The following is a 17,194-nucleotide window of genomic DNA, read 5'->3' on the forward strand; positions in this document are numbered from 1 at the left end:
AGAAATATTTCACACTGCTGTGTCCCATCTTAGGTCACTTAGAGGGGCATAATCGAACGGGGTGCCCAAGTTTTCCTGAGGACGTCCTTGCGAAAGGGCAGGGAGATGGGCGTCCATCTTTCGTTTCGATAATACGGTCAGGGACGCCCAAATCTCAACATTTAGGTCGACCTTAGATATGGTCGTCCCCAATTTTCGGCGATAATGGAAACCAAGGACACCCATCTCAAAAACGACCAAATCCAAGCCATTTGGTCGTGGGAGGAGCCAGCATTCGTAGCGCACTGGTTCCCCTCGCATGCCAGGATACCAACCGGGCACCCTAGGGGGCACTGCAATGGACTTCAGAAAAAGCTCCCAGGTGCATAGCCCCCAAAACCCACTCCCCACAACTGTACACCACTACCATAGCCCTTAGGGATGAAGGGGGGCACCCAGATGTGGGTACAGTGGGTTTCTGGTGGGTTTTGGAGGGCTCACATTTACCACCACAAGTGTAACAGGTGGGGGGGGGGGGGGGGGCCTGGGTCCGCCTGCCTGAAGTGCACTGCAGTACCCACTAAAACTGCTCCAGGGACCTCCATACTGCTGTCATGGAGCTGGGTATGATATTTGAGGCTGGCATAGAGGCTGGCAAAAATATTTAAAAAAAAAAAAATTTGAGGGTGGGAGGGGGCTAGTGACCACTGGGGGAGGGGGGGAGTAAGGGGAGGTCATCCCCGATTTCCTCCGGTGGTCATCTGGTCATTTAGGGCACATTTTGTGGCTTGGTCATAAAAAAAGGACCAAGTAAAGTCGCCCAAGTGCTTGTCAGGGACGCCCTTCTTTTTTCCCCATTATCAGTCGAGGACATCCATGTGTTAGGCATGCCCCAGTCCCGCCTTTGCTATGCATCCGACACGCCCCCGCGACGGAAAACAGTTGAGGACACCCAAAAATTGGCTTTCGATTATGCCGATTTGGGCAACCCTGGGAGAAGGACGCCCTTCTCCCAATTTGTGTCGAAAGATGGGCGCCCTTCTCTTTCGAAAATAAGCTTGTTAGTATCACTAGTATGGATGCCGGGGGGGGGGGGGGGGCGTTGAAGAGGGGGAACAACTGGTGATTGACAACTGGCATAAGTAGGTATTGACAGGACTGTGGCTCACCTGCAGCAAAAGCATGGCAGGTATCGAGGCACACACCAATCCGTGACTTATCTTGCACTCTGTCGATGATCCCTCGCAGCTCTTCAAACTTGCCTCCAATGGTGGTTCCCTGACAGCTCATGTTCTCCAGGACTTTCATGAGGTAAGGAGTGAAGGAGACCAAAGAAAAAAAAAAACAAGCAACAGTACTTCATTTGTATCTGTATTTTGGTTCTCACTGAACAGGACTTGCAGTCCTCATTACACTTCAAAGAATGACCTACACAGAGATGCTCGAGGTCCACAGGGCCACATAAGCTAAAGTCACCAGTGGTGAAATTCGTGGCTCTAGGTGGCAGTGTCTGTAGGGGCCAAGAACTGCAGCGCAGGCAGAGACTGAACACCCAGATTCAGCCCCTCTGGAGCAGGGCTTCGGAACCTGGATAGCTTTTCCCTTCACAATGCCAGCTGTGTACAGCTCATAGAGGTCCATTACTAAACTGCTCATTATAACAAAATCCTGAGGATTTACTGAACTGTAGTTCCTGAGTACCACAGATTGGTAAAACCCATAGGACTTTTGAAGGTGTCAATACAGCGAGGTACACTGCATGTTCTGGATGCATTAATGCACAATGACAGGCCAACCATCCTCTGAAGGAGTCAGCAGGGCTAAACCCAAAAATTTCCTCTCTCCTCTGCTTGTGCCCCCAGCAGCCACTAGTATTTATAATCGCCTCATCAAAATATCTGAATAGAATACAACCAAATTACACAAGCTCAACAAAAAAATAATAAAAACCTATCAATATAAAATAAAACCAATAATCCAGTTAAAACAAAACATAAAGCAAAGGGGACCTTTTACTAATTTGTAGTTACTACAGCATAACGCGGGAATATACTGCAAAGTAGCTACAAATTTTACACGGCACCCATGGAAGAAGAATCAGCATTTTTCTAATGCAGGTCCTGTGTTAAAGTCGCAATTAGTGTGCAATACCTGGCCTCAGTTAAGGTGGGAGCTCTTAAGTGCTCCTATGTTAACTCTGCATTAGCTAATTAGCACGCAGTAAGTAACACGCTTCAATGCCCACTCTCTGCCCATGCTACACCCCGACAGAAAAATTCAGAAACATAATTTAATGTACAGAAAACTACCATATTATTATGGATTCTGAACTTTCGTTTCAAAAACAGATTTCAAGTGTGATAAAAACTTGATTTTTTTGGCTTTGTGCCATATCCGTTCCCTTCACGGTATTCTGAACATGTCTACTCTTCATACCTTGGTCCTCGCTTTTGTCATGTCACGAATTGATTATTGCATCACTATATATGCTGAGATAACCCAGTTCCAGCTTAAGCACCTACAGACTCTGCAAAATACTGCAGCACGTTCGTTATGTGGTGCAAGATGGTTTGACCATACTTCTCCCCTATTATTTAATCTACATTGGCTTCCGGTTCATATCAGGTCTCAGTTCAAAGTTCTTTGCCCGACACACAAGGCCTACTTCTCAGGAACCTCATCTTATCTTTCTTCTTGCACTATTCCTTATATTCGCACATGGTCACTTCGGTCCCTGGATTCTCACCAATTGGTACTACCTCTGCCCCACTGCACCCACCAAGCACTCAGCATTTTTCTTCCTAGCCCCACAGCTTTGGAAGGACTTACCTCCCCCTTACTTTTTTTTTTTTGTTTAAGTAGTTTTCAGACATATGCTCTAATTGTGCTCATACACATTTGTACCCTTTAATAAGTGTTTGGTTGTACCTATCCCTATTTGATTATTTTCACATTCCTTTTATCTATCATTTAGTTATTTGTCAACTGCCTTGCCCTGCTAGCTGATTAGGCAGTATATCAAGCGTACATAATGAACAAACAAACCCCCTTAATGCAGTTGCGTGGTAGCCTGCTTCCATGTGTTAACCGCACATTAAATTCTTAACACACTTTAGTGAAAGAGGTCCAAAAAACTCCTACCAAGACAAGGCAATCCGGGGGGGGGGGGGGGGGGGGGGGGCAATGGATTCTTCTACTTTTCTCCGCCCCATGTCAAAAGGGACCTCCTTTTGAAGCACCCTGAAACTGTGACCACACCCAGACTCAGAGCAGAGCAAAAGATAAGACAATAACCCCCCCCCCCCCCCATGCCCCCATCCATGTGCCTAGCTCATTGCAAAGGAAGTCAAAACCCCAGGGAGTCAAAGTCCATGGCCTCCCACACCCTGACTCAATTCTCCAGTAGTGAAATTAGTTGGGGAGGGGGGGGGAGGCAGGAACAATCTCTATTTGCTTCTGCCCCAGTCACTGCTATATTTCAAAATGGTGGCACCTCACAACTAATGGTACATCAGATGGCAGACAGAACCCTAGCAGTATGTTGAAACACAGCAGCACCTGAAGTAGCAGCAAGGCGGATTGCTCCTGCCTCCTTCCCCGATTTCACTGCTACAGGGTTGAGTTCAGTGGTGTGTAATGTGTGTGGAGGGCCTATTTCCTTACCTTTTGACCTGTTGTAGGTCTAGGGGAGTGTTGCAGTTTAGGTTGCTAGCCCACCAAAATCCTCAGGGTCCCCCCCTTGACAATATGCAAATGGGGACACTGGCCTACCTGGGACTGACATATTAGTGGCCACTGGGACCACCACTGGGGAGGAAGAGTGTTGTTTTTTTGGTCATACTGACCTCTTTAGGAAGATCCGCAGGCACAATGAATCTCAGGAAGAAAGTTACTGTAAAGGTGTAACTTTTCAGTACCAGTGCACAGTGAAAGGGTTGAAACAAGCTGCATTTTAACCCAGTTACACAGCAATGAGCTACTCTGCATGTTTTTTATTTTGTGATGATTTGAGTTTGATTTATTTGGTATTAAAAGCTGGGGTGTGCTGGTAAAATTTTTAACAGGCTCTCTCTCCAGGCGTAGCCAGCCCTGCAATTTGGGGGAGGGGCAGGGGTGGACTGGTGGGGGCAATGCATGCCTCTTCCCCCCCCCCCTCATGCAGGCATACCTTTGCTTACAGGGATGCCAAGCCCCACCAGCCACTCCCCGCTGCTTGTTTCTGGCTCTGATCAGCATGCTAGGACTTCTCTCGCATGCTCAAGAAGTCCCAGGTTGCTGCTCAGAGCTGGAAACAGGGTGCCGTGAGCAGCAGCATTTTATTTACTTGGCTGGTAGGACTCAGCATCCCCATCATCAAAGTAAAAGAGAATTCAGGAGGGAGCCAAAGCCCACATTTTGGGAGACAGTTGTTAAAAGTAGCCATGGGGGGGGGGGGGGGGGGGGGGCTACTTTAACAACCAGCTCCCAAAATTCTTAAAAACAGCTCTTGCAAGCTTGTAGAAGCCTGCTCCAGCACACAACTGATTAAAAGCCATGTCACTGCAGTTTAACATGTGTTATTTACTGAATGACACACAATAACGCAGCCTAATAAATAGATCTCAACGAGAGACTATTAAACTGTGTTTAGAGAAGTGTTCAGAGAAGAGAAATTATTCCTAACCACAGAGGCCTGCTGATAGACAGCCATATAAATAAGAGGACAGGCTGAATACAGAGCCCTGCTTTATCAATTTTGATATCGACTCAGCATGGGTGGGTGGGTGGGTGGGGGGGGCGGAGGATCATTACCAACTGTGACTCCATCCACACATCCATGGGCATAGTTGATTCCATCAGCAATGCGATTCAGGCATTCATTCACAGATGTTGCATCTATCCCAGCGCCTGGGTGCATGTTGTAGAGGGTGAGGCCCAGCTGACGGCAGCACTCAAGCTCTTCAACCAGCATGTTTTGGCTCTTTTCAAAAACATCTAAATGGGATAAGAAGATTAGGGAGGGGGCCCACAAGAATATAATGCAAGTCACTGCTTTACAGGAACATTAGCAGTCTGGCAAACAGTCGCACATCATCTCCAACAAACTTACATTTCAATATTACACCCGAGAACAGGAACCTAGTCATGCTGCATTTCTCCTATGGGAAAATGAATGGGACCTCAGCTGTTTTAAAAAGCTAAGATGACATACTAATATAAACATCCATCCAAGAGATGTCATTTTGAAGACATATTTTAAGTTTGTTTTACAGTGATATTTCATATGTGCACTTTGATACAAAGCGTTAAGCACCGAATCATAAAATGCAGCACTCATCTTCCATGAAGTTAATTCCTAATTTATATCATTAATAACACTGTCCTAGTGTCTACAAAAGGATCCTTAAAGTTTCTTGATGCTAACAAATAGGATTCATTGTGCCCGTTTCCAATTTTACCTCATTGGTTGTATTCATGCTTATATTGGGTCATTTTACTACTGTTAGGCTACTAACAAAAACTAAATTTTAAGTCAAGCTATACTTGCTGTACATTTCCTCATAAAGATGCTTATTAAACCCAATTAATAAAATTTAAAATGGACTCAAGAACAACCATTGAAACCCAATATACGTGACTAAGATGGTGGTAGGTGCCTACCATCAGACATAGTGGCAACCAAAACAATGACAGCCTTTAAACATGTTAGGGGAGGCGTGGAGAATGGTAGAGGCTGCTGTTTTTTTTGGTTTTTTTTAATATGTAGAAGAAATGAGAGGAATATAATTTGTGAAGGGTGGTGATGGGAACAAGGTTGAGAGATTGGGTGGGTAGCTGGTATTGTTCCGAGTAAACGGAAATTTATATCCTTTTCTATCCAAAGTGGTAAACAATTAGAAAGAGCCTCTGCCGGGGCAGGCTGATGGGCCCACTGACCTTCACCTTCCATCATTTATTATGTTAAAGGTGAGAGCTATAAATACATAGTGCAACAGGGATGCTCTTCTCGAAAATAAATAAATAAATCAAACAGGCTTACTAAACACTTGGAGTGACCACCATGCCTACTTAAAGAATTTTAAAATTTCTGATTTGCACACATTAGATATGATGAAAGACTATATATCGCACAACAGAACTGATTTAACCATCAGGTAAACCAGGTGGTCACAGATATGGGGGAAACAATTACTATAGTTTCCCCCTCTATCCTGCCCCCTCCATTCTGATACAGCCCTCATAGTGTTTAGGCAAGAAAGCTGCCAACCAACTCCAGTCCCATTTCCTTTCCCCTTATGTCCTTGTGCAGCAGGGCTGATGAAGACACGCCAGCCAGAGACACCAATCCTACTTCTTCCCAATACAGCCAGGTGAGGCCGAAAGAGGAATGGCTGATGCTTGCAAAACAGACTTTGGAACATCTGTCCAGTTTCTGTGCAGGTAAGAGTGCAGTATTAGCTATCGTGAAAAGTGGCTGAAACAAGGGTATATGCGCCTGAAGCAGCGTCTCTTCAAGCCTTTTTCCCCTGTCATTTTCAACAGACCCTTTCACTAGTAACCTGAGATATAACCTCAATGAAAGGGGTTGGGCAAATCCAAATTATTGATGCCACTGTTTTTTTTCTTCTAAATTTGCTGTTTTACACTGAGCTGCACTGTGTTCTACTGCATGTGTGCTATGTCTCTAGTAACCAGTAGAAGCCTCCCCCATCCTCCCTGTACCTGGTTTAGGTGACCCAAGGTTCATGACGTAAGGGCTGTGTGGGAGGATAAACCTCACTGGGAAGTCATGTTCCTTGCAGCACAGCCGGAACCTCTCGGCCGCCTTCTCCTCCAGAGGCCTGGATCGCCAACTGCGCGGAGACCTCAGAAAGAGGCCCAGAGCCCGGCCCCCAATCCCCACCACGTGTAAAACTGCTTTCCAGATACCACCTGCTTACAAATAAAACAAAAATGATGATGACCCTATCATAAGGAATTCCCATACATTATCAGCATACCAATTAATCTCGAATTACCAAAGTCCCCACTTCCTTGTGATTCCATGGATGTTGCATAGATTTCCTATTTACTTTGACTTTACAACAGAAGGCCTTCTCCACCCTCCCCTTCCTAACTCCTTTTTAACTTCTTGGAAGCTTTTCCTGCCTGCAACACTGTGAGCCTTATAGTGCCAGAGCTTTTGAGTAGCAGCGCAAGTGCCAACCATCTCAACAGAGGGGTGGAAGAAGAGAAATATGGTGTCTGATGGGGGGGTGGGTAGGAGGTTGGAGAGACAGCTGCTGGCTTGGGTGGGGTTCAGAGAGGAGATGGCTTGCAGCTGGTTAGAGAAGAGGCCAATGCCTGGATTTGGTGGGGGAGGGGAAGAAAAAGGTGGCAGATAACATCTATGAAGAGGATCAGACAGTAAAGGGAGCAACAGCAGCTCATGGGAGGAGTAATAATCAGTAGCAAAAAGGGTGAGAAAGAAGATGACAGAATGGAAGAAAGGTAGAGGAGGTGAGAGCAAGGAAGGGAAGGAAATAGAAAGCTGAAAAAGGGGAAGAGAACAGGGATAGGGAGAAGAGGTAAGTGACCCTCTAACCCTCAATTACAATCTATTTAAATTTAATTTAAATCAAAATGTATGAACGGCACTACTCCCAATTATCTAAGCAATTTGCCATAAACAAATAAAAGGTAAAGGGCTCATGGACTTCATATAACACCTTTCTGTGGTAGAACCAAAGTGGTTTATACTTATTGGCACCCAGTCATAATAGCCCCGACAAAAAAGTCGACAAAAACATCCTTCTGACAAAATAACCCTTGACAAAATAGCCCCGAAGAAAAAAATAACACATCACAAAAAATATAATAAACTACAACCGAAATCTTCACTGATAAAGACTCCTACCAGCATTCGACTGCATAAAGCAAATATAAACAAACAAAAAATGCTATAGCTACAAACTGGTATTAATGATCTGTTCTGCTATTTAAAGGAACTATTCTTCCATCACCATGCTAATTAAAAAAAAAAAAACAACAACAACAATATTGTCATTATTTTCATAGTTTTAACCAACCTGTTTGTCAAGGTAAGATTATTAGGAAAAAAATGCAGTACCATATTCTGGGCAGCCTGATTGGGCCCTTTTGTCAGGGGGCTATCTTGCCAAGGGTTATATTGTGGGCAGACCATTTTGACAGAGGCTGTTACGTCAGGGATTATTATGTCAGGAGCTTTTTTGTCGGGGCCGTTTTGACCAGGTACCATATTTATTAAATGCAGGTACTTTCGTTGTCCCTAGTGGACTCACAATCTAAATTTTGTGTAGCTGAGGCAATGGAGGATTAAGTGCACTGCCTAAGGGTCACAAGGAGCTGCACTGGGAGTTGAACCCATTTCCCCAGGTTCTTAGTCCACTGCACTAGCCATTAGGTTCCTCCTCCACTCAGACAAAATACAAAAAATAATCTTACATTAAAAACCATCCTTGAACAACCAGTCATTCCGGATTCTCTCTCACCCAAATTAAGACTGCCTTCAGAGGTTCATCTCTATTCAATCTCCAGAAATGCCTTTACAAACAGCCATGACTTTAACCACTTCCTGAACTGTAGGTAATCTTTGCAACCATGAATTGACTCTGGCAAAGCATTCCAGTATAAAGTGCCATTACAGAAAAAGCCCTTGTTCTAGTTCTCACATACCATACTTTGATTTGCAAAGTTTTAAAGTGTTTTACAATAAAACATAAGAAATACAACAGCATAATATACAATATCTAAATATAAGAAAGACATTTATCTACTATAATAAAACGCAGCCTCAACGTTCTGAGGACACTGACGTCACTGAAGTCACTCACATACCGGTTTGTGGTTTCATGGTGGTGAAGCCACACAACATCTTCATGCCCCGCCCTCGCGTCACACGTGATGACGTCGAGGGCGCAACACGAAAACAAGGCTAATTAACGCACAGGGAGCAGTAGGGAAACACGCGGAACGTGTTTCCCTACTCCTCCCCTTCCAAAAAATCCCAGCCGCCCAGGACGTCCACATCAATCCGGCCCCTTTCCCCACATAGTCCCGCCCCTTAGAAGTTACCGCCCCGCCCACGGTAGCACACTCACCCTCAGCAACGTCCCTCCCCCCGTCACCTCCCCTCCCCTTCCGCCTGTCTCCCTGGTGGTCTAGAGGTACCTGTTCGGTGGGGGCAGGAAAGAAAGAGCCCCCTCTTTCCTGCCCGTAGCGGTGGTGGTAGCATCCTTGCCACATCATGTGGGAGTCCGGCTCTCGGCATTTCAAAATGGCCGCCGAGAGTTCAAGCTACATCGCGAGACTTCAACTCTCGGCGGCCATTTTGAAATGCCGAGAGCCGGACTCCCACACGATGTAGCAAGGATGCTACCACCACCGCTACGGGCAGGAAAGAGGGGACTCTTTCTTTCCTGCCCCCACCGAACAGGTACCTCTAGACCATCAGGGAGACACGCTTAAGGGGAGGGGAAGGGAGTCCCCTGCCTGCTAGCGCCCGTTTCATCGCCGCCACAAACGGGCCATTTTTACTAGTATTTATATACAGTGCACTCCATTTAAGTGCACGTCAGGTAAGAGCATGCTCTTTTTACCTGCATGCTGTACTTCAGTCCCGTTTTTGGTATAATCAATTTCTATGGGGACAAACTTCGTTTTAGCGCACCACTGATAAGTGCAAGATTCGCTTTTATGCATGGTTCAAGACCGCTCCTCTGCATGAAAGACTCCGCATAAGCGCGTGCATGTAATATGGAAGCCGATTGGCGCGTGACACCCAACGAGATTTCAAATTTACTGCCTCTTTAACTGCCACAGGCAGAATAAGTGAAAGAATGTTGTTAGGGCGTACACTGGGGTCGTCGTCACTGCGGCGGAACTGTAAGACTTTAACACTGGCTGAACGAATAGAAGTTCTTAAAAAATTAAAAAACAAAGTCAAGCATCTTTTGCTAAAGAATATGGTGTCAATCCCAGTCAAATTTCACATGTCTTGAAGCAGAAAGACCAGCTTCTGGAAGACTGGCAAAACAATACAAATCCACAACGGAAACGAAAACAGGCAGGAAAGGCTGAGGAGGTAGAAGATGCTCTTCTTTGGTGGTTTCTCGAGTCAGGAGCAGACAGTTTCCTGTCAGTGGTCCACTGCTTATGGAGAAAGCTAACCAGGTAGCAGAAAGTCTTGGACTGACTAAATTCAAAGCCACTGTCGGATGGCTGGAAAGATGGAAGGAGAGGAACAACATGGTGAGAAACAAGACGCTGATGACTTTGGTGCTGAAAATTGGGTTGTTTCAGTTCTTCCTACCATCTTGAACGAGTTTGCACCTCGTGACATTTTCAATGCTGACGAAAATGGTCTCTACTTGCGAGCGTTTCCTGATGGAACACTTGCATTCTAACATGCCGAAACTACTGGAGGTAAAACATCGAAGGACCAACTGACAATCCTCCTTTGCTGCAATATGGATGGGAGTGAGAAGTTGGAACCCCTCGTCATTGGAAAGAGCGAACAGCCCCGTTGCTTCAAGAGGTTAAGCGACTTCCTGTGTCATACAAGGCTAACACAAATTCATGGATGACTGGGGTAATTTGGAAGCAGTGGCTAAAGAAGTTAGACACTAGAATACAGGCACAAAAGCGTCAGATTTTGCTGCTTTGTGATAATTGTGCTGCACACAGGGATGATGTCAGGCTGTCTAACGTCAAGGTGGTCTTCCTGCCACCAAACACCACCTCTCTGATCCAACCTCTGGATCAGGGCATAATAGCCAATTTCAAACAACATTATCGGGCTCTTGTGTTACGTCATCTGATGAGCGTTATGGATGACCAGACTGGGAAGGATAAACGTGCTGTTGAACTGGCTCGTAATCTATCACTGTTGGATTCCCTACATATGCAGAAAGAAGCCTGGAATCATGTTACACAGGCAACCATTGTGAACTGCTACAAGCGGGCAAGCTTTGTTAAGGATGTGGAGAGGGACGAAACAGGTGCAGCTGTTGCAAACGCGTCAGATGAAGAGGTTATTCACATCCCAGCCGGTGTTACTGAAGCGGAGTTCCATCACTACGTAGCTGTTGATTATGATCTACAAACAGCTGAAGACAGCAGTGATGTTGAGATATGTTCCTACATGCAGGCAAGAATGGCTGATGATGGAACAGATGAAGAAATGAGCAGCGAGGCACATGCTGATGAAATTCAACAACCTCCTCCTGTCAATTTCGCAAGAGTGCTGGAGAGTCTCAACACCGTGCGGGCCTATCTGGAGGCCACAGGATGTCAGTGCTATGACAGTTTTTACCATCTGGCAGACGTAGTCTATGGAACTCACAGACTCAAGAGTGTACAGAGGACTATAACTGATTACTTCAAGCCAGCCTAAGGTCAGTTATCTGAGACTGTATACTATACGTATAATAATAAACAGTACTGTACATACGTTTATCAGATGTCAAGCTTCTTTGGGTCACAATGGTTAAGTGCACGCTAACTGCATGCATTTCTTTGGTCCCAGATCCTTGCACTTAAGCGGATTGCAATATTATATATATCTATATATATCTAGTATGCATGATCTTACGAGACAAGTAGTTGGGGAACAAAGTCAGTGCTGGGCAGACTTCTACAGTCTATGATCCAATTATGGCTAGACAGATCTGAATGGGCTTCTACAGCAACTCCAGTAGTGGGAAATATGACCAATGCCGGGTAGACTTCTACAGTCTGTGCCCCAAAAATGGCAAGGACAGATTAGATTGTCAGCCCTCCGGAGACAGGGAAATATCTTGGTACATCCTATAACCCACTCTCTCAACCAACCTACCCAGGCCTCCTTCTCCTCTTTTCCTGCTATCACCGAAGAGGAAACCGCCCATCTCCTCTCCATCTCGAAATCCACCACCTGTTCCTCAGACCCCATCCCCACCAACCTACTTATCACCATCACTCCTACTATCACCCCCACCATCTGTCATATCCTCAACCTCTCTCTCTCCACTGCAACTGTCCCGGACACCTTCAAGCATGCTGTGGTCACACCACTCCTCAAAAAACCATCACTTGACCCTACCTGTCCCTCCAGTTACCGCCCCATTTCCCTACTACCCTTCCTCTCCAAGATACTTGAACGCGCCATCCACAGCCGCTGCATTGATTTTCTCTCCACTCATGCCATCCTCGATCCGCTTCAATCCGGCTTTCGCCCCCTACACTCGACAGAAACGGCACTATCCAAGGTCTGCAATGACCTGTTCCTCACCAAATCCAAAGGTCACTACTCCATCCTCATCCTCCTCGACCTATCCGCCGCTTTTGACACTGTCAATCACAACCTACTTCTTGACACACTGTCCTCCTTTGGGTTCCAGGGCTCTGTCCTCTCCTGGTTCTCCTCTTATCTCTCCCATCGTACCTTCAGAGTACACTCTCATGGTTCGTCCTCCTCCCCTATCCCGCTCTCTGTTGGAGTTCCTCAGGGATCTGTCCTTGGGCCCCTTCTTTTTTCAATCTACACCTCTTCCTTAGGCTCCCTGATCTCTTCTCATGGTTTCCACTATCATCTTTATGCTGACGACACCCAGCTTTATCTCTCCACACCAGAAATCACTGCGGAAACCCAGGCCAAGGTATCAGCCTGCTTATCCGACATTGCTGCCTGGATGTCCAACCGCCACCTGAAACTGAACATGGCCAAGACTGAACTTACTGTTTTCCCACCCAAACCCACTTCTCCTCTCCCTTCACTCTCTATCTCAGTTGATAACACCCTCATCGTCCCCGTCTCATCTGCCCGCAACCTCGGTGTCATCTTCAACTCCTCCCTCTCCTTCTCTGCGCATATCCAGCAGATAGCCAAGAACTGTCGCTTCTTCCTCTATAACATTAGCAAAATTCGCCCCTTCCTCTCCGAGCACACCACCCGAACTCTCATCCACTCTCTCATTACCTCTCGCCTTGACTACTGCAACCTACTCCTCACCGGCCTCCCACTTAGCCATCTATCCCCCCTTCAGTCCATTCAGAACTCTGCCGCACGTCTTATCTTCCACCTTAACCGATATACTCATATCACCCCTCTCCTCAAGTCACTTCACTGGCTTCCGATCAGATACCGAATACAGTTCAAGCTTCTCCTACTCACCTACAAATGCACTCGATCTGCAGCCCCTCCTTACCTCTCTACCCTCATCTCCCCTTACGTCCCTACCCGTAACCTCCGCTCTCAAGACAAATCCCTCCTTTCAGTACCCTTCTCCACCACCGCCAACTCTAGGCTTCGCCCCTTCTGCCTCGCCTCTCCCCATGCTTGGAACAAACTCCCTGAGCCCATAGGCCGGGCCCCCTCCCTACCCATAAGCCCACCTCTTCAATGTCGCCTTCGGCACCTAATCACTACATCTCTTCTCAGGAAATCTCATCTACCCCAACTTGACATTTCGTCCTTTAGATTGTAAGCTCTTCTGAGCAGGGACCGTCCTTATTCGTTAATTTGTACAGCGCTGCGTAACCCTAGTAGCGCTCTAGAAATGTTAAGTAGTAGTAGTAGTAATTCAACTCATCTTGAGCTACTACTGAAAAAGGTGCGAGCAAAGTCCAAATAAATAAAGTTCAGTATGCATATGTTATATCGCATCATACCATATGCCATGAATTTATCTTGTTGAGCAGACTGGATGGACCGTGCAGGTCTGAGTTGTCATCATCTATTATGTTACCATGTTATATCTCTTGCAATAATATGTTTGCTGTGCTTGGTTATGCTGCTTCAAGATGTTCTAATAAAAGGTTTTGAACTGTCAAATAAACATGCCAGCTGGCAACGTTTTAAGGATTCAGGTCAGGAGTCATTGTGCCAAGGGGCTGGATGGTGAACCCGGAAACGAGGGGAGTGGAGAGAGTAGGGCCAGAGATGCTGTCCGGCCACTGCTGCTTCTCCTGTTGAGCAGCAGTGGCTGCTACAAAAAGAAAAAAAGCCATAAATGTTTTTAAACATCAAGCGCGGCACTGCAGACAGCCATCAGGCATTGGCTGTCGGCTCTGCAGCCGCTCCTCCTCTCGCCTCCACGTCACTGCCCCTGGAGTAAGACCTCTCACATACACTCTCTCTGACACACTCTGTCACACACACACACACACACACAGACACTCTGTCTCTCACACACTCTCTCTCTCTCTGACACACACTCCATCTCTCACACACACACACTCCAAGGAAAACCTTGCTAGCGCCCGTTTCATTTCTGTCAGAAACGGGCCTTTTTTACTAGTATATATATATATATATATATATATATATGTAAAAATGTATATATGGAGCTCACCATTCATCAGAACAGCAGCTGTATAACTTCATACTGATCAGATATCTGTATAAACATGTCCATATATTCAGAGAGTACAAACATGAGTGCCTCTGCTGAATACACACTCATGGCTCCATACAGATATTGGGTCCATTAAATTTATACCTACAGCTGAATATTGCCAAATGTCCCAGACCACCCCAAATCCCTCCCAAATTTTAAAGTGGCAAACTGACTAAGATTTATATAGCGAAAGGTTAACCATTCTGTGTGAAAGGCCAAAACATTATTTGTAAAAAGCATTCATGAGGTCAGTACTTGCTACTGACTTATCAGTGCTTTAAAATACCAATCTCAATTACATCTGTGTACCTATGTACATTATGTATATAAAATCAACACCTCAAATTTCGCTTTACCAGAACATGCTAAGTGTCGTGTTAGAACCACGTATACCTTGTATGGAGAGATGTGCTCCTACATACTTCTCAGACCTTGTTCCAGACTCTCTCACAGGAGATACCACTTTTCTCTCATTCAGTTCCTTGCTTGGCTCAATTCCAGTCTCCGTTCCAGCCTCCACCACGCTGCACCTCGCAGAACAAGCTGCACACACCAGAAATAAACACCTTCACTACAGAGAAAGGTTGATCAAAATAGCAAAGGAACTAGCGACACTATACTCCGCTGTAGTAGTCACTGCAGCAGCACCCACATTCGCCTTCCCTCTAAGTTTACTGCTCTGACTAAGCTCATTCTGAGTGCACAGAACAAATATTTCAACATTGCTGAGGAAGGCCAATGATGTGCTCCACTACATGCTGGAGGTGGAGGAGGCAACACAGCATCTCACTGGACTTGGCAGATGCTTATTTCTAGGAAAAGCAGCATTAAATCTGTCTCATTGTTCTGGGATCTTGCCAGGTACTTGTGATTTGGATTGGTCCCTGTTGGAAACAGGATACTGGGCTTGATGGACCTTCTGTCTGTCCCAGTAAGGCAACACTCATGTTCTTATGTTAACCACTCCTCTACAAGCATACAAAAGAGAAGGAATCTCTCTCACGTGCATCACACCATCTGCATGAGGTTAAGCACCCCTTTCTGTGCAGACCCCTCCCCCAATACAATGCTCCAATGGTTCATGCTTCTGCCGTGCATCATGGAAGATCCCTGTGAAGCCTGCTGGAATGTTCTGGAGGAAGAGGAGAGGATCAAGGGTCCGGACATAAGCAAAGTGGGAAATAAGATTAAAGTAAAAAACACAAGAGGTGATTTTTTTTTCTCTTTAAAGGAGTGAGAAGTCAGTGATGCATCTGCTAAACAGCAAGTGATCACAGAAGCAGATAGGGACTGTGAAATCCATCTAGTCTGGCTAATTTACTGTTGATTACAATACTATAGATCTCAGTTCACTTTCGGCTTCTCCCTTCACTTCTACACAACTTGAAAATTAATTCAAGACATGGAATAGACAAAGGTAAAATTATGTATCATACCTGATAATTTTCTTTCCATTAATCATAGCTGATCAATCCATAGACTGGTGGGTTGTGTCCATCTACCAGCAGGTGGAGATAGAGAGCAATCCTTTTGCCTCCCTATATGTGGTCATGTGCTGCCGGAAACTCCTCAGTATGTCGATATCAAAGCTCCATCCGCAGGACTCAGCACTTAGAGAATTACACCCACAAAGGGACACTCTGCCCAGCTCACCACCGCCGAAACGTGGGAGGGGAATTAACCCAGCTCATCCCCACATAAGTGGGGGAGGGGAATCCGTCCAGCTCATCCCCGTGGAGCGGGGGAGGGACACCACCCCGCCGATGCGGGGGGATCTGGCTTATCCTGCAACCGCAACCGCGGGAGGAGCTGACTGACCCTAACACCGCCGAAGCGGGAGGGGTACCAAGCTGCCCTACAGCCGCACGAAGCGGGAGGGAGTGCCGGCAGAATTTATGTCTCAATCCAGCCCCGTAAAACGGAGGGGAGAGGAATGCAGCAGCTCACTGTTACACAAACTCGTCTCAACTCTTGTAGGATCCAAGTGAAAAAAGAACTTGAACACGAAGTCCTCCTGAAGTAACTGAAGACTAAACTTGAACCTAAAATTCAACCAGAATATAAACAGTACAGATATCTGGGAGGGGCTATGGATTGATCAGCTATGATTAATGGAAAGAAAATTATCAGGTATGATACATAATTTTACCTTCCATATCATCAAGCTGATCAATCCATAGACTGGTGGGATGTACCGAAGCAGTACTCACCCAGGGCGGGACATTGAAATCCCTGACCGCAACACTGTGGCTCCAAACCGGGCCTCCGCCCGAGCAGCCACAGTCAAGCGGTAATGCTTGGAGAAAGTATGGGCCGATGCCCAAGTTGCCGCCTTGCATATCTCTTCCAAGGAGACGGACCCGGCCTCTGCCATCGAGGCCGCCTGAGCTCTAGTGGAGTGAGCCTTCAGCTGGAGAGGCGGCATCTTCCCCGCGGCCACATAAGCCGCTGAAATGGCTTCCTTGACCCATCTTGCCACTGTAGGCTTAGCAGCCTGCAGACCCTTACGAGGACCTGCAAACAGGACAAACAGATGATCCGATTTCCGGAAATCATTGGTCACTTCCAAGTATCTGATGATGACACGTCTCACATCCAGATATTTGAGAGCAGAGTACTCTTCTGGGTAGTCCTCCCTACGAAAGGAAGGGAGACAGAGCTGCTGATTCACATGGAAGCGAGAAACAATCTTGGGCAGGAAGGAAGGCACTGTGCGAATAGACACTCCTGCCTCAGTGAACTGCAGAAAAGGCTCTCGACATGAGAGTGCCTGGAGCTCGGAAACTCTTCTGGCTGAAGTGATAGCCACCAAAAAGACTGCTTTCAACGTCAGGTCT

The 17,194-nt window shown here is 46.3% G+C and overlaps 1 protein-coding gene across 8 annotated transcripts in view; it reads right to left on the reverse strand.

Annotated features, from left to right (window-relative positions):
• The window catches only part of LOC115474957 (probable endonuclease 4), a 99,156-nt gene that overhangs the window by 42,313 nt on the left and 39,649 nt on the right, over positions 1-17,194 (reverse strand). For 6 of the 8 annotated variants that reach the window (XM_030210697.1, XM_030210684.1, XM_030210689.1 and 3 more), the window contains exons 3-6: positions 14,751-14,900; positions 6,682-6,894; positions 4,771-4,953; positions 1,149-1,280 (exon numbers count right to left, since the gene is read on the reverse strand). In XM_030210697.1, the coding sequence (XP_030066557.1) occupies positions 1,149-1,280; positions 4,771-4,953; positions 6,682-6,894; positions 14,751-14,900 (678 nt within the window). The remainder of the gene's footprint in view (positions 1-1,148; positions 1,281-4,770; positions 4,954-6,681; positions 6,895-14,750; positions 14,901-17,194) is intronic. The other 2 variants (XM_030210729.1, XM_030210734.1) reach the window with 2 other exon arrangements.

This window comes from Microcaecilia unicolor, chromosome 1 (assembly GCF_901765095.1).
Source record: "Microcaecilia unicolor chromosome 1, aMicUni1.1, whole genome shotgun sequence".
In the NCBI taxonomy this organism is placed as follows: Eukaryota; Metazoa; Chordata; class Amphibia; order Gymnophiona; family Siphonopidae; genus Microcaecilia; species Microcaecilia unicolor.